Source organism: Oncorhynchus keta, chromosome 36, assembly GCF_023373465.1.
Source record: "Oncorhynchus keta strain PuntledgeMale-10-30-2019 chromosome 36, Oket_V2, whole genome shotgun sequence".
Classification (NCBI taxonomy): domain Eukaryota; kingdom Metazoa; phylum Chordata; class Actinopteri; order Salmoniformes; family Salmonidae; genus Oncorhynchus; species Oncorhynchus keta.
Window position 1 is genome coordinate 18,768,135 of NC_068456.1, and position 25,997 is coordinate 18,794,131.

The window sequence follows — 25,997 nt, forward strand, 5'->3', positions numbered from 1 at the left end:
ACTCGCACTGTATTTTCAAACATGAAGAGAAATTGGATTCACTTGAAGGTGTCCTCTTTTTAATGACACCACTGAGGTAACCATATAATAAACATGTCAACTCTTTTTTTAATCAGAATCTCAATCCCACCTGAAGTCTTGCCCCACCATCTCATTGAATTTGATATTAAAAGGCCAATAAAAAAGTTCAAGAGCTGCTCAATGACTTCCCTGTCTATCTTCGCATGGGTTCTACCCTTGAACTTGCCCAGGCAGCGGGGCTGGCTGCTGCTCTCTTGTTTCTTCAGGCAAGGGAAGTCTTTGGTTCGGTTGAAGTGCTTGTCTGTGATGATGCGTTTGAGAACCAATAAGTCCTAGATGCGGCCCAGCTACCCCGCCGGGTTCGTGATCAGCCGCTCACAAAGTGGATCTGGGGGTGAATGTACTGCAGCCAGTTCTCTAGGTGGGCGGATGTACATCCCCACGCAGATAGCATTCTATGAGGTGTCTACCATACCCTGGCTTCGGTTCAGGAAGGCCAACTCCTCGAAGGTGGGCATGTCCGGCTTCATGGACAGAGTGTGTGTGTAGTCTGAGATGGCTCTGGTGACTGGGTTACACACCACCCCAATCAGCTTGGTGTTGGGGGACATACTGGTGATGCATCTGGGAATATCGAAAAAATAAATAAACAAAACAGTACCGGCACCCATTTCAGTCCAAGCCAAGTGAGAGATGTGAATTGCTATCAGTTGGTCTTTCTGGACAGCCCTCGGCTCTGGTCTCAAAAGTGGGCAGAAAGTGAGAACAAATGACTCTGCAAACCAAATAAGCATGTCTCTTTTATTATTACAACCCACTTAAGAACCAAGTGACCAAAAGAACTTGGCCTTTTCCTGTCCCACCGACCTTACAGACATGAGTGATGTGATGGGACTTTGTACTTCAGGGAGAAGTTACAGGCTCTCAGGGGCCACTTCTAGCTAGGAGCCAAACCATGTTATTAAAGAGTACTTTCACCCTTCTCTCCTGCCCGCCACTTCCATCGCGACTGAGATTCTCATAAATAAGTGCTGTTTGAATGCTACAACCTCCTATATACTGCACAGTGTACATTCATTATTGATGACTTTTTCTTAACTCCCATTGTTGATTCAAGTGCTCAAGTGGAAACCACTCCTTTCTCGAATTTGTCATTATAATCTTTTGTGGGACTTCGTTGTTCAGTAATTAATATTTTCTAAAACAAATTAGAGTACCAGTCCACCAAGCTATGAGTTGACATTATACAGTAATGCTGAGTGATGAAGGACAGACAGCAAGTTGACCCTAAAGCAGAAAGAGCGACATACAATATGGGCTGCACATGGGAAAAGCTATATACACAAGGCTTGGATAACACTGCAGGGTGAAGGATAATCTGCCCACAATTGGAACAACCTTTCTTCTTTCCAGTCGCTTGCCTTGTGCATGTAGTAACGAGCCGGTGTAACTGCCAAAATTGAAGGCACTGGACTCTGAATTGAGGTCATTTTTGTCACATTATCAAGGTCCATACACATTTAGCCCAATCAGCTTTGAGAGTGTGAGGTCTATTGGTGTTGACAAGACAGTCAGGAGATGTCTTGTTCCAAGGCTGTAACATACAGCTATAGGGGGAAACCGTTCCCTCAGAATTACCTTGGGGGAAGCCATTCTAGTCAGTTTCAGCACTCGGCAGAAATGGAGGAGACGACCAGCAGTGTAAGGACATGAGATGAAAGAAGCAGACAGGTTAATGTCGATGCACCGTTTTCTTGTTAAGTGGTAGCTCTGATGCAGCAGCAAGGTCTGGTTAGTAAAGCTAGAGTACGTTGTGTTTTCTCCCCGTCAACACCATTACAATCCACAAAAGCTGAGCTAGCTCAGCTCAGGTGATCAACGCGTACTTCTCAAGTGGCACAACTGAACAGCATTGGTAAAGCACAATAACGAAATCCTCTAAATGTGTTATGTGCAGCAAAGCGCATAGTTGTCTCATTTTTCTTAAATAACACTGAAACATTGAGTAACATTAATTAGGGATACTGCGAGAATCTGTTTTTTATAGTCACCTATTTTTCGTATGCAAGTGTACCTGTAGACTTCTCGTCTTTGCGCTAACTTTAGTTAGCATTGGCTCGTGAAACTAACTTCATACTGCATGCAGAGGTGCTATCTACGAATTATTCTGACTGGGTCATAGCTGTTATTTTGTCCTAAAAATTAATATAAGCACAAATTACAGTAGTGGCGAAGTAAAACTGAATCTAGACTCTTCGTCATCTAAATAGGCATAAAATCCATTGATTATTAGGATCTAATTTCCTTTAACAAAGACAGCTCAAAGTAGAGTATCAGAACTGTGCAGACTAATGAAATTATAGCTCACGCATACATATATTACTTCTTTGTAATAAGCAAAAAAAAGAAAAGGGAAAGACAAAAAAATAACCACTCACCTGTCTCACTAAAAAGAAAAGTTTGAAGGCCACAGAACATTTTCCCTTTGCTTGTCTTAAATAAATTGTTAAAAGGCAAACATAGTGCAAGAGGTAATGGTACAATTGGATGCTCAAAGTTGATGATGCAGATGTGACGCAGCATGATCCAGGACGAGCGGAGTGGGTCTATCCATTCAGAGAGGTCGGACAAACCGGTTGGCGTTTATTCAGTTATAAAGTAATCAGTCCCTAAATCAAACACATTCATTGGAGGCAGCCGGGCTCCAACTGACTATCTTTACCATTCTAGACAGAAAAGTATAGCCCATGAAGCATGACATTACCCCCCAGAATGGTTATCAAACTAAAAGCGAACAGAAATACACATGCCTTTTATTTTCCGGGCTGGCGCTTCCTCTGTAATATAGAAGACTACTCTCTTTGATTGGTTGGGATGCCATCGTCTCCCAGTGTGTCAGTTAATTGTGTCCCCATGGCTGGCGTCTACGAAGTCTGTGAGCCAAGGAATGAGGCATCACCGTCTGGACTGAGGCATCACCGTCTGGACTGAGGCATCACCGTCTGGACTGAGGCATCACCGTCTGGACTGAGGGCGGCTGGGCGGCCCGCAGCCAACACACTGGCAGTAACCGGGGGAAACTGTGCCACCTCGCTCACAAGGTTCTCATACTCACTGCTGTCCTCATCAACATCATCATCCTCCTCATCATCATCATCCTCTTGCCCTGCAGCCTGTCTGTCCAGGGAGTCAGAGCTGGATCCGTCTCCGTTCCCCAGGTAGGGTGTACTGGGGCTAGGAGCAGGGCTGGGGTTCAGACCCAGAGGACTGGGAGAAGGGTGGCCTGGAGAGCCCACAGCCTGGGGACGGGGAAGCAGCGCAGCACTGGTAGGGGAGGACAAGGAGGGGAGGAGCGAGTCATCCTGCAAGGAGAGGAGGTCTGCGTAGGAAGGGGGGTTTGCAGAGGGACCTAGCCGCTCGGGGGTAGATGGGGTGTGAAAGATCACCCTGGACAGGAGGGAGGTCTCCGGGGGCTCAGAGTTCTCCTCAGGAGTAGGACGTTGCTCAGGGTTCTGCGCCTCCTGGAGTCCTAAAGTACAGGAATAGGCATCCAGGCTAAGATTAAACGGGGATTCAATGCAAAACTAAATACGTCCTGGTTTGTTTTTGCTCCCCCCCCATCTTAAATAAAGAAATTGTATTTGCTTAATACCACGTAAAACACCTCCCCAGAAATGGTTACAGGGAATGGATAGTTGATTCAAGAATCAATGTCATGAGAGAATGAGATGGCCAGAGCAGTCAAATTCAAACCCAATTAAGTAACATACTTCTCTCCTCCTCTGCAGATTTTTGTTTCCTGAGAGCAATTTGCTGTTTGAGTTTGTTCACCTCCTCCTGGAATTTCTCTTTCACACGTTCATTCTGCTCAACCTCTCCACATACAGCCTGAAAAAGCCAAGAAAAAGCTATCAAGAATCATATCACTATTCATCTAAAAAAATATATAAAAACACAACATACAACAATTTAAAAGATTTTACTTAGTTACAGTTCATATAAGGAAATAAATACATTAGGCCCTAATCTATGGATTTCACATGACTGGGCAGGGGTGCAGTCAAAGGTTGGCCTGTGAGGACATAGGCCCACCCACTTGGGAGCCAGACCAACCTGCTGGGGAACCAGCACCCAGCCAATCAGAATACATTTTTCCCCACAGAAGGGCTTTATTACAGACAGAAATACTCCTCCGCAAGTAATACATTTTAGAATAACGCTGTAACGTAAGAAAATGTGGAAAAAGTCAAGGGGTCTGAATACTTTCCGAATGCACTGTAGCCATGGGGTCAACCAAAACACCACATTGCTGTTAATCCAAGTATAGATGTGACTTGAAGGGTATGAATAGGACATTTGCAGGCAGTCAACTCACTTGCACTCTATCTTGTAGTGCACCGTAGACTTGAAAAATTGTTCTGATATCCTTCATCACACCGTCTTTATCAAAGAATTCAGCCCTGCAAAACATACGGTACATCCCATTTCCATCAACACATGATTCTCAATACTAAAAAAGAAACTACTTGACAGGGCCTACATGTGGAAGACACTCACCCGTGCTCTTTGATGACCTTGGCATAGTTGAGTGAGGTGTTGGGTACAGAGGAGACTTTGTATTCCTGCTGGCTGGTGGTGCCCAGGTTGGGGATGTGGAGGGTCACCCTTTGGTTGTACCTGCTGGGTGGAACCAGAGTTAGCCTGATAACACACTACAGGCAGTCTAGCCCAAAAGACCCTTAAAGCTCAGACACACTGGTTGGATTGTCAAAAGTTAGCTTGCTGACAGTACTTAGCACCTCTGAACAGAGTGTCGGCAGTCAATATATTTTGTGTTCACACAGCAAAGACCTTGGAAGTCGTTAGCCACTCAGCCTTGTTAAAATACTCCAACCCAGAAGGTGGCAGTAGTGTTGTTTGGCAATGCATATCCGTGCATATTGCTTATGTTCTAAATTCCAAACAATCTGTGCTAATGTTGCTATTTTGTAGAAAGCCCTTGTTGATACTAGCCACAGCTAAATAACAAAGAAAGAAATGTAATTCAATCTCCATAATCCTGTACTGCCAGTGCCAGACCATAGCTAAATGTTTGGGGTAGCTGCCTCCCGATATGGAGACCGGAGTGTGGGCTAGTGGGCGTGTGGAAAGTAAAGGGGTGGGCGTGTGGAAAGTGGTGGGCGTGTGGAAAGGAGTGGACTTGTTGAAAAGAAAGTGGTGGGCGTGTGGAAAGGAGTGGACTTGTTGAAAAGAAAGTGGTGGGCGTGTGGAAAGGAGTGGACTTGTTGAAAAGAAAGTGGTGGACGTGTGGAAAGGAGTGGACTTGCTGAAAAGAAAGTGGTGGGCGTGTGGAAAGGAGTGGACTTGCTGAAAAGAAAGTGGTGGGCGTGTGGAAAGGAGTGGGCTTGCTGAAAAGAAAGTGGTGGGCGTATGGAAAGGAGTGGGCTTGTTGAAAAGAAAGTGGTGGACGTGTGGAAAGGAGTGGACTTGCTGAAAAGAAAGTGGTGGGCGTGTGGAAAGGAGTGGGCTTGTTGAAAAGAAAGTGGTGGGCGTGTGGAAAGGAGTGGACTTGCTGAAAAGAAAGTGGTGGGCGTGTGGAAAGGAGTGGACTTGCTGAAAAGAAAGTGGTGGGCGTGTGGAAAGGAGTGGGCTTGTTGAAAAGAAAGTGGTGGGCGTGTGGAAAGGAGTGGGCTTGTTGAAAAGAAAGTGGTGGACGTGTGGAAAGGAGTGGGCGTGTTGAAAGGAAAGTGGTGGGAGTGTGGAAAGGAGTGGGCGTATGGAAAGGAAAGTGGTGGGTGTGTGGAAAGGAGTGGGCTTGTTGAAAGGAAAGTGGTGGGCGTGTGGAAAGGAGTGGGCGTGTGGAAAGGAAAGTAGTGGGTGTGTTGAAAGGAAAGTAGTGGGTGTGTGGAGGAGTGGGTGTGTTGAAAGGAAAGTGGTGGGTGTGTGGAAAGGAGTGGGCTTGTTGAAAGGAAAGTAGTGGGCGTGTGAAAAGGAGTGGGCGTGTTGAATATATATATATAGAAACATAAAATACATTATAGATTGTAGCTTACATCAATGTCTGTCTGCATCATTTCCAATCCCCATATATATATAAAATCAATCTATCTGCATAATTAATGCTGATTTACCCCCCTTTCACTCTGTGGTCCAACATGACTCCATAGGTTTGGACACACCTACTCATTCAAAGGTTTTTCTTTATTTGTACTATTTGACGTTTTAGAATATTAGTGAAGACATCAAAACTATGAAATAACACATATGGAGTCTTACGGCTTGGGGGTAGAAGTTGTTAAAGAACCTTTTGGTCCTAGACATTTTTTGGTGCATTTTTCCCCATATTCCATCCTGTTCGCTTTATTTTTATAATATATTACACTTGACCTTTCTTAAATAGGTTCCTCCAAAATGGGTGTACTCTGTTGCTTCATGTGTTGTATGAGTGTTCTTACTGTGACTGTCTGTGATATTCGCTACTAGGAAGCTACTTCACACGACAGTAGATCTCCAGGAAGAGGGTTGGGCAGCCCTGCTATACAGTATGTTTCAATCATATTGGGCTGTAACTACCCATACTTGAAATGTTTAGATAGCTAGCTAACATTAGCATATTCACTAGCTAGCACAAGCAGCCAACACAGGCAGCCGTTCCATGGAAACTAGCTAATCCATTATAATATCAATCCTACAGTGGTTAGCTAGCTTGGAAGACGTGTTTAGTGTTGTATGCATTGTGTCTGTGCACTTAGCTAGCTACCATCCCATAGCCTAAATTGTAAATGAAGTGTGACTGGCTCATCTGTGGATTTAGCCTACGGAGAAAATGCCCAAATTATTATGATGTTGTTGTTTTTTTGTGGGGGGTTGGGGGCTCCCCCACATGGGGGTTCGTGTTCTCTGATTGGCTCAAAGTCAAGTTGTTGGCCACTGACGAGCATTGTGATTCTATAAATAGAATCGGAATGTTCGTCACTACCGGGTCGGCATGCAGCAGGTACCGCTCGTTCTAGCAAGAGAAGGAACAGCCTCCCACTGTGATAAGTACTGATCGGCAGTGAGATTCTCGGTATGTTTCATGCTTCACCCATTGATGGCTGGTCCCCTTTAACTTGTATGTAGGGCAGCAAAATTTTACTACATTGCTTTGATTGATACTAAGATCCAATGGATCTTGTTGAGAGTTCAGAAGCTGTAAAAACTGCTGATGTAGGGTGCCACCCACACACACAATCCCTCCAGGCCTCGAGCAACCCACTCTGAGCCCTCAAGCCACGGACAGAGAAGCATTTAAGTACCCCAGTTTGAGTCCAACACACAAGCCTTTAATCCCTACTGACAGACCTCCCGCTGGGCAGTCCATCTGACCCTACATATAGAATGGCCAGACCATAAATAGTTGTTTAATCCATGTGTGATTTATCTGAACGGTCATTCTATAAATGATATGCCTATGCACCCGAGGTGCTTCCACAAGTAGCAACCATTAAGGCTCAAAGGAGAGGCCACTAGTGTTCTCCTCCTCTGTGGATTCTGTGCCACTGACAACAGCTGTGTCCTTCTGTTGCCTCAGTAGGAGGTGAAAATTAAGGGCCACTTTCAAATTACAGATTCAGATTTTAGTTTCCCCTTGTGAGGACAGTGAGTCAGTTCAAAAAACTAAGTTATTATTCATTCCAAGCTGGCACCTCTTGCAGACTGAAGGCAACAGAGCTGCACTTGATGGACCCGAGCTCTGATTCGCCTCCCACACACAATGACCTGGCTGCATAGGGTGAGCAACAGCGTGGGAATGAACACAGAGGAGGGAGGCTTAACAGTCAACTTCATGAACAGTGTTGGTCTGTATGTGTGGATTGTTCAGCATCACCAATATATGCACCAGCCTGTTTATGCATGCTGTTTGGTACAGTGTGCATATAGCTGTGCGTGGGTAGTCCTACCTGCGGTTGGGTCTGAACAGCACATACTCCAGTGCGTGTGTGGAGTTGTTAGCTGTGGAGATGAAGCTGAAGAGGAGGAAGACTAGGTCAGGCACGCCCAGGAGCTGGGTCAGCTGCTTGTGGATGATCTGTTCCCTGAACGACATCTGCTGCTGCGTGTTCCTCCTGAACCTGTACCAGCCGATGACATTCTACACAGGGGGGTCAAGTTCAAAAGGGTCATTAAGTGTTTAAGCTACATGTACAAACTGATCGCTAGATACTCCTGTTCAATAATGCTACTAATGCACATACATATAGGCCTATAATAAATACTCACTTTGTGTCTGTCTTTGAGAATTCTGTTAAGATTCTCATCATTGACTTTTCCAGCATAATCATAAAAACTGGTGGGGAGATTAACAAAAAATATCAATTTCCACATAGTAGGTCTGCATTACTCAAGACTTCTGGTGGGGTGGGGCCACCTGCTGTTCACTGACAATTACATCCCTAATTTGTTGAATAAAAGTACTGTACGGTATTTGGCCTACAACGTGCATGATCAAGACAAAGCTTGCTCTCAGATTGGAGAATACATTTATGAAATATATCACTAGTCTAGGCTAATTATATTTGAGCCCATAACTTTAGTTTGCACATAAACCAAGCAGTCATTTGAAAAACAGTTTAATGAAAAATAATGTCACAAAATGTCTAAGGACAACAAATTCCATAGAATTTTAAATAACATAAAATCTTACCTAAATAGCTGTGCACAAGGTTCATGATTATGGACTTCTGTTTTTAAAAAGAACACAGCAAATACATGGTTATTAAACTTATATATAATGTTAGTCTATGGCATCCTACTGCTTTAAAAGGTGTAATCTGCAGTTTGAACAATAAAGTGGCCACACCGCCAATGATTTGGTAAACAGCGGAGGGATGGGGCTGGAGAAATGTAACCACTCAGACTCATGGACAGAGCTATGGATACATGGACTGGCCATCCATGATATGAACATTATAGCTTTAACCATGTTTTGAGGCTATACAGGGTTTGTTTGTTAACAATGTAAATGTAAACAAAGGAGTAAACAAGCTCATATTTTGGGTTCTGATGGGTACGAAAGTTGAACTAAGGATATGGGGCATAAGTGAATAAGTATATATCATGAATTTAAACATCTGAAAATGGATGTAGCAACAGCAGATTGTCCCTTTTTTTATATAGTTGAGACAACTACATTTCTAAGACTTTAGCCTACAGTCTATTGTGTACAAATCCCATTTCCCAGAGACTAGCTACATAATATATTGAACAGCTGCAGAAAAAACTACGAGACACTCCTTTTAATCTGAAACCTGACAGTCCAGTTTGACAGAATTCCACAGTAGCATGGAGCATATTCAGTCAAGACAAGCCTGGAAATAAATAGGTTGGTTTCTTTGAGTTGAGTTCCCACATGTCAAAGAGTTAGGCTATCCGAGGCCTGGCTCTCGAAAACCCTTCTTATACGTATGTTTTCAGCAGTTACATTTGCCTATATTTGGCTCCATGTGAACTACAATACCAACACTGTTTTAACGTTTAGAAAAGTTGGTTTTCGAAACATGCTGATATGCCCCTTATCTTTCATATCTGACAGAAAGAATGTTTCAAATAAAAAAATAAACACATACTGTAGCAGTTTTGCACAGATCAACAAGCTCTGTGTGCCTCCAGTTGATGAACTTGACTTCATTCCCTGTTAGCTTACACACAAGATTTCAGAGCACGCTAGATAACTAATTAGCCCAGGTGGCCACCTACATCTTCAGTCTGTCTTCCGTAAACAAGCGATGTAACATGGAGATTTGGCCGTGTCGGAACACTAACCCAACCCTATAAAAAGGTGTGTATTAAGTTAAAGCTGCACTATGCAGAAATCGCTCCACCATTTCCTGGTTGCTAAAATTCAAATAGTTTGCCTAATTTCAGTTAATGTGACAAAACAAGCAAGTATAGTGTAGCGAATCATTGTACGAACTGCGGTGAAATATATTTTCCATAACCAAAAATATAGTATTTTCAGCTGTTTGAAATAAAAGATACAAAGATCTTAAGAATGGAAAGTATAGAAATAGTGCAGATCTACCACTTCTTAGACTTGCGTTCAACGAGAATGACAGATTTATAACTAATTTCTTTGTAAATTTAGTCAGCTCACCCGAAAAGTTCAATATTCCAGCTTTAACATTTTGTTTTTTGAAAATTATTTCTTGCTGATACGAATGATATGTTCCTTATGTTTCCAAAAACTTACCGCAAGCGATGCGTATCAATTTGTTGAGCAAGCAAGCTCTTAACAAAACTCCCCTGGTTAGAATATACTATTGCCAATAGGTGCTAAAGCAGTTCACTTCTATGAATGGGGAATCCAAGGTCTTACCTACTACTTGGAGGAGTTCAGCACTGCTGATCTGTGTATCACTGATGCTGACAGTTTCCTCTTGCCTTACTTCTCCTAAAAGGAAGCCCTCCTGTAGGAGCAAAAAGTTGTTTCTAATGACAAAACGTGGCAGAAAGGCAACTACTAATACTACAATTATACAACAAATACTGTTTGAGGCCTGACACTTATCAAGCTCTGGCTACAGACAGTCAAATCAAGTCATGTGTCGTCAAATGTCAGGTGAAACAGCAGCATCGACTCTCAACTCTGTTTGCTGACAGGTGTCAATCCAGTTTTCTATCAAATGGTAAATAAAAACTGTTGTGGCTTGAATGCACGCTGATTGACTTGATTATTGTTTATAAGCTTATCAGAATTCACATCCTAGTTGTGGTGACAGTGCTAGAAAATTACTTCACAATACTTTACTTTTCAGAAAAATTAATCTAACATTTAGCAAGATATGTTGGACATTAGCTAGCTAGCTAACATAGAGCGGAAAAACAAAACAACAAAACAAATCTCAGCTCTACCTTTCTGATGACATAGCAACTGTGCTATCTGTGACGTTAGCCAGCTAGCTAATTTGTAATGTTTAATGTGCATAATGTGATGCAATTGCACATTTTCGTAATTATCGTTAGCCAACTAACTAGCTAGCTAGCTACATATAACTACATCAGTGTTGTAAAGTCGACACCACTGAAAGTCCACCCTAAGTATTACAGACTAGTTAGCAAATGTCTTGCTGTAGTGATGGCACGTAGCTAGCGAACGTTAGCTAGCAACAGGAAGATGACACTGGGAAACCCACTGAGTTTATGCCCGAGAATAAAGTCCAAATATACACCCAAGTTGCAATTAAACAAATGTATGCACTCTCTCCTAATTCATTCAAATGTCCCCGGTACTTACATGATCAGAGTTGCTGTTAGCGCTGTGATAACAAACAGAACTAAAAGTATAGCCCGAAATGGAAGCCGCCATGATGGAAACATCCCCATCTATCCCACCACCCACTGCGTTTGCACGCACGCTCCTCTCGGCGTAAACATCCCGGGGAAACTTCTCTTTGGGTGTATGCTTTGGTGTGTATAATTATATCGATAGCGCAGATAGCTTACTTTACGCGGACTAACTATTCATCTAATTTAAAACATACATAATATGTGCACATGAAAGTTGATGAATACGTTGTCATTGTGAATGCGTTTGTTACTTTGATAGTTGTTTTAGTTTATACAGTATTTTTTTAAACTGGGATGATGCGTACCAGAGGGAATTGCAGATATTTAAAGACATTAGAGACGTGAGATAAGGTATAGTCATTATGTGTATAAATTGTTCTGTGCAGCCCTATCAACTTTGGATCGGGTGTTTTCAGAAGGGTCGAACATGAATTTGCCTACAAACCTTTACGTTAATTTTGCCTGCAACACTTTGCACCGGTGAACTACCTACTACAGTATCCAGCTACAAAGGACACATTATGGTCACAAAGTTGCTACAGTTGTCATTGTTCTGTACTGTGCCCCATCTCTATTTCCCAAGGTTTCGAGAAGAGAGTATGGACCGTGTGCTGCGGGTGGATGGAAAAAGAGGAAAACAGAAATCTCTGTCATACTTGATATTGGCAAGGGGAATGGCATCCTCCAAATTGAGCTGGTAGGCTTTGAACTCAAATGTCAAGGTGTGTAATTACTATGATGTAAAAATGCCAATTAGGCCTACACACCTGTAGCATATATGACAACATTAGCTTGTACCTTTGCATGACATATTCTTTATGCATTCAGATTTTCCACAGGAATAGATACTTCTGTAGCCTCTGTAGAACTTCAAGAAATGTACTGCAGACAGAAGACTTGTCTAATGTGGAAGTCAAGGTAAGTCCTACCTGCTGTGTGTGTAGAAATGCTAATCACTACTGTAACAGCTGTAACTGCTGTTTCACAGTACAGTAGCAGGCTAATAGCTTTGTTATCACATAGTAATGGAGTTGCGCGGTTTTCAATAACGAAAATCAACTTTATAGTGTTTTAGTCGTGTGTATACCGGCAATTGTACTGTGCATGGTTACAGCACATGGTATACTTAACAGTTGGTGGCACTATTGGACTGTATTGTGCATAGACCTATGTCTCACCATTACAGTAACAGGGGGGGGGGGTTATGATATTTATGCCTCTGTAACATTATCACTTATCATTATTCACAATTAAACCAGGACTGTGCGTAATCACTTTAGCATCCACATTAATGTAGGAGTGTTTAGAAACATATTATATTCTTATTTACAATAAAAGTACTCCAAAATGACACAATACATTATTTATAGTTCATTTCTATTGGGCACAAAATAATCTGAAACACAACCAAAACTAACAACAAATGCATCTAACAAGTTTGTAGAGTCACTCGCTTGATATAATCATTGCGTGCTAGGAATATGGGACCCGATACTACACTTTTGACTACTTTAATACACCTATAAGTGAATTTGTCCCAGAATTGTTATTTGTTGCGCAATGACTGGGCTTATAAAAGCACATTTCACTCCAGTACCAGCTTTTTGAGGAGCTGCTCTTGGGTTTTCTGACAGGTGATAGGCCATTCCACTCCTCAAACTAGGTTCTGTCTGCTGCGCATGTGTGATAAATAAGACGCATGACGATGTACAAAAATACACACATGCCAATTTAATTCAACTAAATTAACCTATAGAACCTATAGATTGATCATGTATTTTTCAGTGGCTAACTGATTAACTGTTCACCATTTACATCCCTAGTCACCAATGCTTTGGAAGAAAAGCCTTGTGGTGCACTGCATATACAGTACCAGTCAAATGTTTGGACACACCTACTCATTCCAGAGTTTTTCTTTATTTTTACTATTTTCTACATTGTAGAATAATAGTGAAGACATCAAAATTATGAAATATCAAATATGGAATCATGTAGTAACCAAAGAAGTGTTAAACAAATCTTAGATTCTTCATAGTAGCCACCATTTGCCTCGATGACAGCTTTGCACACTCTTGGCATTCTCTCAACCAGCTTCACCTGGAATGCTTTTCCAACAGTCTTGAAGGAGTTCCCACATATGCTGAGCACTTGTTGGCTGCTTGTCCTTCACTCTGCTGTCCAACTCATCCCAAACCATCTCAATTGAGTTGAGGTTGGGTGATTGTGGAGGCCATGTCATCTGATGCAGCACTCCATCACTCTCCTTCTTGGTAAAATAGCCCTGGAGGTGTGATGGGTCATTGTCCTGTTGAAAGAAAAATTATAGTCTCACTTAGCGCAAACCAGATGGGATAGTTTATCGCTGCAGAATGCTATGGTAGCCATGCTGGTTAAGTATGCCTTGAATTCTAAATAAATCACAGACAGTGTCACCAGCAAAGCACCCCTACACCATCACACCAAAATATATTTCACAGCGGTTTAGATTGTTTCGATGATTCTATACATTATACTTTCGTGTTTTGTCACATAAACTGAAATTAGGCAAACTATTTGGATTTTAGGACCAGGAATTTCTGTATAGTGCATCTTTAAAGCTCGAATCCTTAATGGTGAAACTGCCACGTCTGTTTGCAATATTACAACAACAAAGAAGTTACTGCAAACAACAAACAGTTTTTTTTTCATCAATGCACACGCAACAGAAGAGCACAGCATGTACTGTGTCTGTTTTTACCACATTGGGCGACGATCCTCACCGACACTTCATCAACCAAACAAAAACAATAACAGCGACCGTGGGGTGGACAGTGGTGCTGTTTTCCCCCTTACTGGGGATTCCATCTTTAAACAACTCTACTCCATCCCTGTAATATAATGTTTAGGACTTTGGGTCTCTTGGTTGGACCCCAGACAAACCCAGCCATTGATGTTTAGCCCCCCCCGTTTAGCGCACCATATCCCCCAGCCTGGGGCTGCTGCCATGAGGGGGAACTCTCCTGTGTGGAGGGGTAGCAGAGAGGTGTTAAAAGTAATAGGACTCCGCCCAGATTTGGATTCAGCCACCTTATGGCTGAGCGAGCTGACACAATTTAACACATCTGCAGGAAAATGTGTGCAGGAAAAGCAGTTTTTAAATGCTGCTCAGCCATATAATACCACACATGGGGATGAGTGAGGTTTCCTCCCCCATATACACACATGTATACTCTCATATTGTACACGTACCTCCGGAGATGTGTACTGTATACGGTATTTGGTCAGAGCGCTTGCTGTTGAGGTGAATATTGACCTTAGTCTGGCAGCAGTCCTGTCTGGGTATATCAGATGGTATGTTGGTCCATGCCTCCAGAGCAGTAGAACACTAGAAACGTGTGTGTGTTCTCAGCTATTCTGTGCTATGTTAAAGTCTGCAGGAGTGTGAGGAGAATCCGGTGTGTGTCTATGGTACAGTATTTTGGTTCAGAGCGTCCTGCACATAGTCTGGCTAACGCATGAGTGTGTGAGTGTACGTCTGGCCTGGAGCATATACTGAGAGAGTTCCCAGTGGCCACAGCCGGATGCTCAGAGGGTAGGAGGTCTGTCCATGGAGGTCTGTCTCTCTCTGAGCGTCATCTCTAGTACTATCCCGTATCTGCCTGAGAGCAGTATAATCCCACTATTTGGACGCACTATCTTGTTTTCAACTGTTTTAAAGCCTCTCCCTCCCACCACTGGCCTAAAGCACTTCACAGAGGTTCCTGGGTGCATCCATCTAAAGCATACAGAGCCATTCCGTTGGACAAACATATTTCTCCCAACACTGAAATACTGTTGACCCTTCATAAAATTACAATGATGTGACACTTGGGTTGTGGTAAATGTGTGGCTGCTTGGCTCACTCCAGAGGTCTAGTTTTTCGTGGCCTATAAGGATCAAGGAAGTCTTTCATTTGAGCTAGGGCCTCAGCCTTAGCAGTGGTCAGGTTGGACCACATGGACGAAAGCACTGTATTTTTACACAGATGTTAGCGTCTGTCACGTCTGTTACTCTGTTAGCGTCTGTTACTCTGTCACGACTTCTGCTGAAATTGGTGCCTCTCCTTGTTCGGGCGGCGTCACCGGCTTTCTAGCTGCCACTGATCTACGTTTCTTTTTCCATTTGTTTTGTCTTGATTGTACACACCTGGTTCCCATTACGTTATAATTTATTCTCTATTTAACTCTCTGGTTCCTACATGGTTTTGTGCGTGTTTGTTCTTTGTTTAGTGTTCAAGACTTCTGTGAGCTGGTGTGTTTTTCCCTACGTGGAAATTAGTGTTGTTTTCTTTTCGAGTAAAGTACGTATTTTACTCAGTTCTGTGTCCTGCGCCTGACTCCTTCCTAACCTCTGCACACTGACACCTGACAGAAACACGCACCCAATATGGAGTCAGCAGGTGCACCCAGTCCTCCATTACCAGTGGAGGAGAGCGTCCAGCAACATGCGACGATGCTCCAAAATCCACCCCTATGTCACCTGGACCCAGTGGGATTTGGCTCTCGCTCCCGAGGGCATATGATGGGACGGCTGGCGGGTGCCAGGGGTTCCTGCTCCAGTTGGAGTTCTACCTGGCGACCGTCCACCCGGCTCCCTCGGGACACGAGAGCGTGTCCGCCCTGATCTCCTGTTTATCAGGGAAAGCGCTTGAGTGGGCCAATAGATGCAGCGTTGGTCCGCTATGAGGATTTCACCTGCCGCTTCCGGGGGGTCTTCGATCATCCACCTGAGGGGAGAGCGGCGGGGGAACGCATGTTCCATCTGAGACAGGGGATGAGGAGCACACAGGACTTTGCACTGGACTTCAGGACCCTGGCTGCCAGTGCAGGATGTAAGGAGAGGGCCCTGATCGACCATTACCGGTGTAGTCTACGTGAGGACGTTCGTCGGGAGCTGGCCTGCAGGGACACCACCCTTACCCTCGACCAGCTGATGGATTTATCCATCCGGCTGGATAACCTGTTGGCCACCCGCGGATGTCCGGATCAGGGTCCGTCCATTCCATCCCCCAGCACCTCCGATCCTACACCAATGGAGCTCGGAGGTGCTGCTCTAAGGGTGACCGGAGGGGGGGCCGTTTCCTGCACCACCTGTGGCCGCAGAGGGCACACTGCTGGTCGGTGCCGGGGAGGTTCCCCAGGGAGTCGAGGCAGCAGGCAGGGCACTGGTGGATCATCCCAGGTGAGGCAGTAGGCACCGACTCACCCAGAGCTCCCTGTTGCACACACGTGTGTATGTATAGCATTTCCTGAGTTTTCCCCGCATTCCCAGCATAAGGCGCTAGTAGATTCAGGCGCAACTGGGAACTTTATTGACGGGTCATTTGCACTTAGATTAGGGATCCCTATTGTTCCTGTTGGTGTGCCCTTCCCTGTACCTGCCTTAGATAGTTGTCCTTTAGGGTCGGGTCTGATTAGGGAGGTCACAGCTCCACTATGTATGATAACGCTGGAGGGTCATGAGGAGAGAATTAGTCTCTTCCTGATCAATTCTCCTGTGTTTCCTGTGGTGTTGGGGCTTCCCTGGTTGGCCTCTCATGACCCCACTATTTCGTGGCAACAGAGGGCTCTCAAGGGATGGTCACGTCAGTGCTCAGGGAGGTGTGTAGGTGTTTCCATAGGTGCAACTGAATATGCCGATTTGGCTCTCGCCTCCTGTAAAAAGAAGGCAATTCAACTACCACCCCATCGACGGGGGGACTGTGCGATACATTTCCTGGTAGACGCAGCACTTCCCAGGAGTCACGTGTATCTTCTGTCACAGGAGGAGACGGCGGCTATGGAAACATATGTCTCCAAATCTCTGGGACAGGGATACATTTGGCCTTCCACTTCACCTGCCTCCTTGAGTTTATTTTTTGTGAAGAAGAAGGATGGAGGTTTATGCCCATGTATTTACTATCGATGTATAAATCAGATCACTGTGAGGTACAGTTACTCACTGCCTCTCATAGCCAGTGTGACAGAGTCAATGCACGGGGCGCTTCTTCACCAAATCTCAAGAGCGTTTACAATCTGGTGCGTATCCGGGAGGTGGATGAGTGGAAGACTGCATTTAGTACCGCCTCTGGGCACTATGAGTACCTCGTCATGCCGTACAGGTTGATGAATGCTCCATCAGTCTTCCAATCCTTTGTAGATGAGATTTTCAGGGACCTGCACCTGCACTGACACCTGACATACTCAAGTTCAACAGATATTGAAGCAAAAGATTGATGCTGACAACTGAAAGCAATTGTTTAATGACAAAGAGTTTTGGAAATGATTAACATGTCTCATACAGCTGTAATGTAGCTCAACACATATGGAGTACCTGGCTATTGTATGTAAATGTCAACATTATTTCAGTGCATACTGATATCAACTCACTGCCTTTTGCATCATACTAGGAGGTGGACTTCATGAGCTGCTCTGGAGAGCTGAGCAGCTTTGATTTATGCATCGACAAGGGTGCATTTGACACCATAAGCCTGAACCCAGAGAACACTGAGGAGAGCAAAGCTTGTTACGTTCAAGCTCTGAGAGGGGCATTGAAAGAGGAGGGGGTCTTTGTTATCACTTCCTGTAGCTGGACTAAGGAACAGCTACTGCAGATGTTCAGCCAAGGTGAGCGAACCGTCGGAGACACTCCTGGAATGTTCTGAGTGGAACATTGAATTACACATATCAGGACTCCTCCATCCTACTGTCAACATAATCTATTAGTTTCCAGAATGCAAAAGTCAGTTCTCATCAGTGACCATGATTGTTTATGCCATATTTTATGCCATTATGATTCTTTTATAGGCTCAATAGCAAGTTAAGTGTTATCAACAGGGACTAGGGGAGTCTCTCATCACTGTCTGATGAAAATCTCTTTTCTCCAAAACAGAAGCTTTTCAGGAAATGGAAAGAGCGGACATATTTTACTATTTATCAACATACAATTACCAAACATTAGATGCTATTTTCAATACATTTTCTTGTTCATTAACCTAGAGTCATGAAAGGTTCAGAGTACATTGAGGGGATGTACTGCTTTCGATACGTCTGACAGCTGTTGGGCTTGTAAAATCTTTGTTTGGGTGGTTCATTTTGGTGCCTAACCTATTATCAAAACATCGATATAATGCCACAACTAAGACAGCTCTCCGGTTAAGCATCAGGTTATAACAAAAACAGCCTTGATCAGCCAGTATTTAGGCCCCTTTCAATATGAGTTGAGGAGATGATAGCAGATACCCATAGACTTCCAGTCATTGCTCTAACACAAGTTAGCATTGGTTTGCAAATCTACCTCTGACTGTCTTCATACCTGATACGGAGATGTAAAAATGTTATCCATGAGTTCCTTGGGAAATAGATAAAGGGGCCTCACTGCCAAAATCCCAAAGTATCCCTTTAAGCACAACAAATTCATAACATTTTGAACAAATTGCATTCGTAACATATACCAATTGCAAAATATATATATGTTTTTTATAGCACAAGAACAACAGGGACCACTTTGGGCTCATGAGCACCACTTTCACAGCTACTGGCTACAATTATGTTGTTTTAATGGACTTTTATTCATCAATTGAGGTTACATTTTTGTGAAATATTCACAGGAACAATTAGAATGGCCTAAAATAAATATATTATTTTGTATTGAGTTATTTGTCTTGCTCTTAATTAAAAAAAAATCAGATTCCAGACATCTAAATCTAAATTCTGCAATGATATTTTATTAGGATCCTCAATAGCAGCAGCCACTCTTTCTGGGGTCCACATAAAACATGGCATAATACAGAACAAAAATAGACAAGAACAGCTCAAAGACAACAACATACATTTAAAATATGAATAATATGTAACCGTTCACTCTTTCTGCCATTACCATATCACTGTACCCTGGTGTCCTTCTCAAAGCTTAGGAGGTACAGCTGTGAGTCAAGGAAATGTGAGGGTTAATGCTACTAAATGATGATATTGTCAGACACAGCAGAGGGGGACATTTCTCAGCAGAAGAAATTCATCAAGCCTTGTCCTCTAATCAGCAGCACCTTGTTCCTTAAAAAAAATAAAAATCACACACCCACACACACATAAAATACCAAAAACGATTTCACATTAATTGTCATGTTATGTGCTGTTGTCAAAACCAGTTTTATAAAAAGTCATATGTTCAGATCATTCATGTCATGTTTAGATTGATGAATCCAAAATCTCCCTCCGGGAAAGATTGTAACTTTTGAATGTCAAATAGCTATGTGGCTTTCTAATATGATCATCTTTTGCTAACATTACAAATATTTACAAATTTCCTATGAAACCTTTCAGTTCAGATTGCCATCAGTTCTTCTTGGCCTTTTATCAACCCCATTTACTTTGTTCTAACTTACGTACGTATTATCATATTTAAGTGGATTCTCCTGCCTTGTGGCATTGAGGTCATCACTGACCCATATGGACTCATCATCTTCATGTGCGGTCAGTTAGCTGTAGTCAGAAGACCATTGACTATTAGGTCTTCCTAGTGTAGGGCATTGATAATCTTGTTCACCGGACACCAGCCATGTGTCCTCTCTAGCCTGTGTGTGAGGAAAGATAGAGAACTGAAGAGTACAGGGAATAGTAATCTAATCTGTACCCTTTTCAAATGCTTATTAACCAAATAGGGATGGTATCATGTTCAAGTTCTGTAAATCCAGAGCTACAGTGTATTGCTTATACATTAAAGTTGCAATCAGCAGTTGAAACAATAACAAAGTGTGATTCCTGCCACTGTTTCGGTAAAAATCTGAGGGATGGGCTGGTGAAATGTAACCAATCTCAAATTCATACAGAGCTATAGATGCAAGAACTCCCCATCCATTATATCAACATTTTAGTTTGAACCATTTTTCAAGGATATACAGTGTTTGTTTACATTTACATTTACTTACAAAACCAGGTTACATTTCGGGTTCTGATGGGGTAGGACAGTTGAACTAAGCTCATGAGGCATTTATAAGTTATATTCTTCCCAAATCAATGGGTACATATAATTAATTTATAAGTACAAAAATGTATGTAGCAGCTGCAGATTGCCCCTTTACTGTACAGTATTTTTGGATTAAGCTGTGGATGTATTCATCATGTCTACCCACCTTAATAACCAGCTCATAATGAATAAACAGAGGGCATGGTTCAAAGAAAGATAAGTGATTTCCTGTCTTAACTCATTCTGTCATTAATAACTCTCAATCTACCTCTAATTGGAATCTGGGTGGGTTGCCCAATGGGAGCAGTTGATGCCGAGGCATGCTATTGAGTAAACACATGCAACGTGTTACGAAAACTACTGCCTGGAAATTTACAAGGCACTGAAAATCCTGCCTGGATGCGCATTGACACATTATACCATTACACAACTTTTTCCCATGAAACAAGATGCTTCTTGACTGTCTTCACTCGGTGACCAATATTGTCTCATTGAAATGTACACTGTCTGAGACGAGACAGCATCTAAGGAAGTCTTCAAATGGCTCTTTGTTTGCCTGGCACAGAAACAATGTCTTTGTTCTGCACCACGGATTAGATTGAATTACGGACTGAAGCTCGCTGCTCTTTGCGTAAAGCCCACTCGCACAGGTGCTGTTGCTAAGAGACGTAGACACAAATATGGAGGCTTTGGGAGGCACTGAAATCCTGTTAATCAAAGTCATGTCATGAGAGTAATCCAGTCAACTTTTCGATACAGCATGCCTTATCGTCAGCGTATCCTGCTAATGCAGTTGCCAAACACCATTCAAATAAACCTCAATTCGCATCTGTGGATAGCACCTTAGTTCCTTGTGGATGAATAGAAGTGATTGATAGATGTATCATTACCATGAAACGTTTTATGCATCTGCTATGTTTTTTATTTATTTTTACCTTCATTTAACTCTGCAAGTCAGTTAAGAACAAATTCTTATTTTCAATGACGGCCTAGGAACAGTGGGCTAACTACCTTGTTCAGGGGCAGAACGACAGGTGTGATTGTGATCCTGTCACCCTGAGGGTTTGATAGTGGTTAATTTGTTAGTTTATGAGGCTGTGAACAGGAACACACCCCTGGAGCTCTGCTGCTGTTCATGGAAAAAAACATGCCCACTGTACTGCGTGTTTTAAGGCAGCAGTCATTAAACTGGTTCCAGGAATTTGAGGCCTAGTAAATGATACATTTTGTTTCACTCTGCTTGGAGCATGTTATGCTGTTTCAACAGATGCCTGGCATGCCAAGCTAGTTGAGCAATCCTATCTTTTGGTGTGACAGGTAGCCTAGTGGTTAGAGCGTTGGGCCAGTAACCAAAGGGTTGCTGGATCGAATCCCTGAGCTGACAAAGTAAAAATCTGTTGTTCTGTCCCTGAACAAGGCAGTTAACCCACTGTAGGTTGTCATTGTAAATAAGAATTTGTTTTTAACTGACTTGTCTAGTTAAATAAAACAATCTGAAAAGGACTGGTGTGGGTGGCTGGAGGCTGGAGGCTTTTTTTGCACATTGTGCTGTTTTAGGATGTCCACTGTAATTTCAAATCAAATCAAATTGTATTTGTCACATGCACTGAATACAACAGAACATACCCCAGTTCAAGAAATAGAGTTAAGAAAATATTTACTAAATAAACTAAACCAAAGTAAAAAATAAAAAAATGTTTATCAAAAAGTAAACCGATACTTTTACATAACAATATGTACCGAGTCAATGTGCGAGGGGTTAGTCGAGGCAATTTGTAGTGACTATGCATAGATAATAAACAGCGAGTAGCAGCAGTATAAAAACAAAGGGGCTTGGTCCCAGTGATGTTTTTGGCCATACTCACTACCCGCTGTAGTGCCTTGCGGTCAGATGCCCAGCAGTTGCCATACCAGACGGTGATGCTCTCGATGGTGTAGCTGTAGAACTTTTTGAGGATCTGGGGACCCATGCCAAATCTTTTCAGTCTTCTGAGGGGGAAAAGGTGTTGTCGTGCCTTCTTCACAACTGTCTTGGTGTGTTTGGACCATGATAGTTTGTTGGTGATGTGGACACAAAGGAACTTGAACCCCTCAACCTGCTCCACTTCAGTCCCGTCGATGTTAATAGGGGCCTGTTCGGCCCTCCTTTTCCAATAGTCCACGATCAGCTCCATTGTGTTGCTCACATTGAGAGAGAGGTTGTTGTTCTAGAATCTAGACACATGATCTGTGTTTCATGAGCCACAGAAGACATACACTATATAGGCATACACAATACGGGATATATGGGCGTCATTCTCAAGGCCAAATAAAACAACATGAGATGGCTCACACCCAGAGAAAAGGATTTTATCTAGAGGTGCTGACTGACGGAGAATAAACTATAAGCTATGAAAATAAATAGAGTCGCACTCTCTATATATTAGCTCCCATTAATTTATTGGGTAAATCACCAACATTTCGGCATCACTGTGCCTTATTCTCAAAGCAACATGAAAATGTACAGTAGGTTCATAACTTGCCATCATCAGCAGGCAAAGTGTGCTGGCACTGTGGTGACGACTGACTTTTATTCCACTCGTTATGCTCATCAAAAGTTGCAGAGTTGATGCCGCCCCAACACCATGAATGCTGTGCTTTCATTTCAGTCTCAAGTGTGATACAGTAAATATTTATGGTTTTTGTATTTCTCCTTGGAAACCGTTTGACCTCTTAATATGATTTTTTTCGGGTGCTGATTGAATTACTCCTGCATGTAGCTGTGTAGTTTTCCTTGCCGGGGAAGCAATGTGGAAGTGGGAAAGATTCCTCCTTGCCACATTTCAAACCATCTGTCAGGTTCCAGTGAAACCTTACAGGCAGCTCAGTCAACTTCACAGTTACAGAGCACATGGATGTAGCTAAATATAATAGTGTATATCTCTGCATAACAACCATTATACATTTATTTAGGCTACTAGGCCTGGCCTAGTATTTGTCTACTGCTACAATAGTTTACACAACTGCACTACATGTTTCTACATGAACTATGGGTGTATATAGACATTACTGTGACAAAGAAGGAACACTTTTAGACATGCCTAACAAATGGCAATATGAATGAGAGCATTTAATAGGATCTACATATTTAGGCTAGTGTCATACATTACAGATGGTTAAGGCCTGGAAACAATTTGTTTTAATTCATGTCACAGGCTTAAGAAGGTCAGTCAACCACAGTCACATTGTGATAGTGGACACATTTACAAGTGAACTAGTAACTGTAACAATGTTACTACAGAGTTGTACATTCAGAATAGTTTGTGGGAAAAGAAAAGGAACACACAGGTAGACGATACCAATATGGGGGGGGGGGGGTAAATTATGTAGTTTCTATTGAACTAGAAATAAAATACATGTGTAATGAATGGCAACAAACATGCGGAATATATAAATAGTATATGTATAAGTACGGTTAAGCTTAATTGTTCAAATTGGCTACACCACTGTGGAATCAATAGTTGCTTCCTCCCTCTGCGTGAGAAATGGTTTCGCTGAACGCGGATTTTGTTTCAACGTTCCAGCGAGCACGGGGTTTCAGGCAGTTTCTCAGTCCCACACTGCCATCGCCGCTGTGGAGGCAGTAGTGCGCATGAGGATCCACACACTTTTCTGGTCCTTTGTTGCGGAAATCGAAGATGACTTAACTTCGACAGACTCTCAGCTGGCCAGGTAGTAAGCCATCCATCCCGACATCATATTTTCTTTGAATTGGTAGGCCACTCTTGAGAATGAATGCTAATCCTTTTTTTGGGTGTCTTTGTTGCCCAAAGTAGTTTGTTGATTGCTGAAGTTTGCTTGAGCTTTTTTCCATTGCAAGAAGTTGAAATAAGCATATAAGTTTGTTTCTTATGTCTAGAGAAAGTTAAATGTTGTCAACAATATAAACTGGGAAGTGTTGCTTGCTTGTGATCCATGCTATCATAATAGCAGGAAACAAAGTGCTTGGGAAATTGTGTTTTCAGGGACGATATTGAAAGGCTGTAACCCCAACACAAATGATTATCGTGTTTTATGTATCTTAAAATAGGCTACTTCACAATGTAATTGAGGAACAAGTTAAATACCGTGTTGCGATGCTGCGTAAAATTGCTTGCTTTCTAGCTGCCGGTTGCGCATGTTTCCAGTGTAGGAGAATAGCGCATAGTCAAATAAGAGAATAGAAAGGAGTTGAATGAGAGATCATTTGCGTTGTGCGCAGTGCTTGGGCAACTGGGACAAAGCCTTCCTGTATTCAATGCTCCAGCTCTGTAACCCGGTTCAACTGAACCCCCCTCCAACCTTGTGTAGTACTACTTTTTTTTCTCCGCAGCTCTCACCATGCCTGTGTAGCACATGGGGATGTGTGAAACTTACTTCTCAGCCTTAAGTGTTGCCACTTGCAGCTGACTGCTACCTATTCGTGTGGTGCTAACTGTTAAGACAGTTTCAGGAGGGTAGTCACATGTGCTAGCAAGGCAGCAGTCCTGGGTTTGAGCCTTGGTGTGAGCCAAATCAGGAGCAAGTGATACTTGCTAATCAAGCCATGATGATCTTTACAATGGTGCCTTGACCCAGATATACAGTTGTGCTCAGCTCAATGCTGGGGCAGCTTTTGAGTACATTTGAGGGGGGAATGTAGCAAATGGGGATGTGTGAAACTTACTTCTCAGCCTTGAGTGTGACTTCTAGCTTTTAGTGTGGTGCTGACTGGTAAGATGCTTTACGAGGGTGGCAAGGCCTGGGTTCAAGCCTGGTGTGACCCGAATCAGGAGGTACTCTCTTAGCAAACAGTGTGCAGTAGCCCATCCTTTACACCTGCATACCCTCAAATATCCAGATTGGGAATTGTAGAGATCATGTGTCTAGAAATGTTGTTATTATTATTGTTGTAGGCACTTCGGGGTTTGTAAGTTGTCCCACTTTTAAGTCATGTTGTGTACCTGTAACACTGGTCTGTTTCAAGAACTGCCAGTTGGAGGGAAGTGTGGCTTTCTTATCTCATTTTATTGACACCCTCTTCAGCACCGCAACCTGTGAATAGATTGATAGTCATTTGAGGTGTTTCATGAGTCACACACACACACACACACACACAACCTTACAGAAAAACCACATGATTTCACATGTGAAATCACATGATTTCAAGTTAAATTGCACATGTAAACAAGTGTTTTGGGAACACTTAACATGGAACTACACGTAAAAACATGATCACATTAACTTCACATAAGATCACATGCCACTGGAAACACACTGGTTGAATCAATGTTGTTTTCATGTCATTTCAATGAAGTGACATTGAACCAATGTGGAATATACGTTGGTGCCCATTGGGATGTGATCACGTGTTTTTGGAACACTTCACGTGTAATTCATGTGGGTTTTCCGTAAGGCCACAAACACACTGGGCAAGACTTCAGACTCTAGGCTCTAAAAATTAATAATAGAGTTGCACACTATATATAAGCTGTTGGTAATTTATTGGGTAAACCAATGTTTCAGCATCACTGTGATTTTTAAACAAGTCAGTTAAGAACAAATTCTTATTTACAAAGACCGCCTACACTGGCCAAATTGTGTGCCAGCCTATGGGACTCCCAATCACAGCTGGTTGGAATACAGCCTGGATTTGAACCCGGGTGTCTGTAATGATGCCTTAAGCGCTG

At 42.7% G+C, this 25,997-nt stretch overlaps 2 protein-coding genes across 4 annotated transcripts in view; one reads left to right on the forward strand and one right to left on the reverse strand.

The window, feature by feature from the left end:
• Positions 1–808: 808 nt before the first annotated feature.
• Positions 809–11,461, reverse strand: LOC118369753 (BRISC complex subunit Abraxas 2-like). Its single transcript, XM_035754417.2, has 9 exons — positions 11,297–11,461; positions 10,379–10,469; positions 8,708–8,744; positions 8,284–8,350; positions 7,965–8,155; positions 4,579–4,698; positions 4,397–4,481; positions 3,792–3,909; positions 809–3,550 (listed from the first exon to the last, which is right to left on the reverse strand). The coding sequence occupies exons 1-9, from the start codon at positions 11,366–11,368 to the stop codon at positions 2,997–2,999; spliced, it is 1,335 nt and encodes a 444-aa protein (XP_035610310.1). The 5' UTR covers positions 11,369–11,461; the 3' UTR covers positions 809–2,996.
• A 91-nt stretch (positions 11,462–11,552) lies between these two features.
• The window catches only part of LOC118369751 (protein FAM53B-like), a 41,880-nt gene continuing 27,435 nt past the window's right edge, over positions 11,553–25,997 (forward strand). Inside the window, exons 1-3 of one of the 3 annotated variants that reach the window (XM_035754414.2) lie at positions 11,553–11,700; positions 11,933–12,071; positions 12,178–12,267. The gene's annotated coding sequence lies outside the window, so the exon portion shown is untranslated. Of the gene's footprint in view, positions 11,701–11,932; positions 12,072–12,177; positions 12,268–23,852; positions 24,064–25,997 lie in introns of those variants that run through there. The other 2 variants (XM_035754413.2, XM_035754416.2) reach the window with 2 other exon arrangements.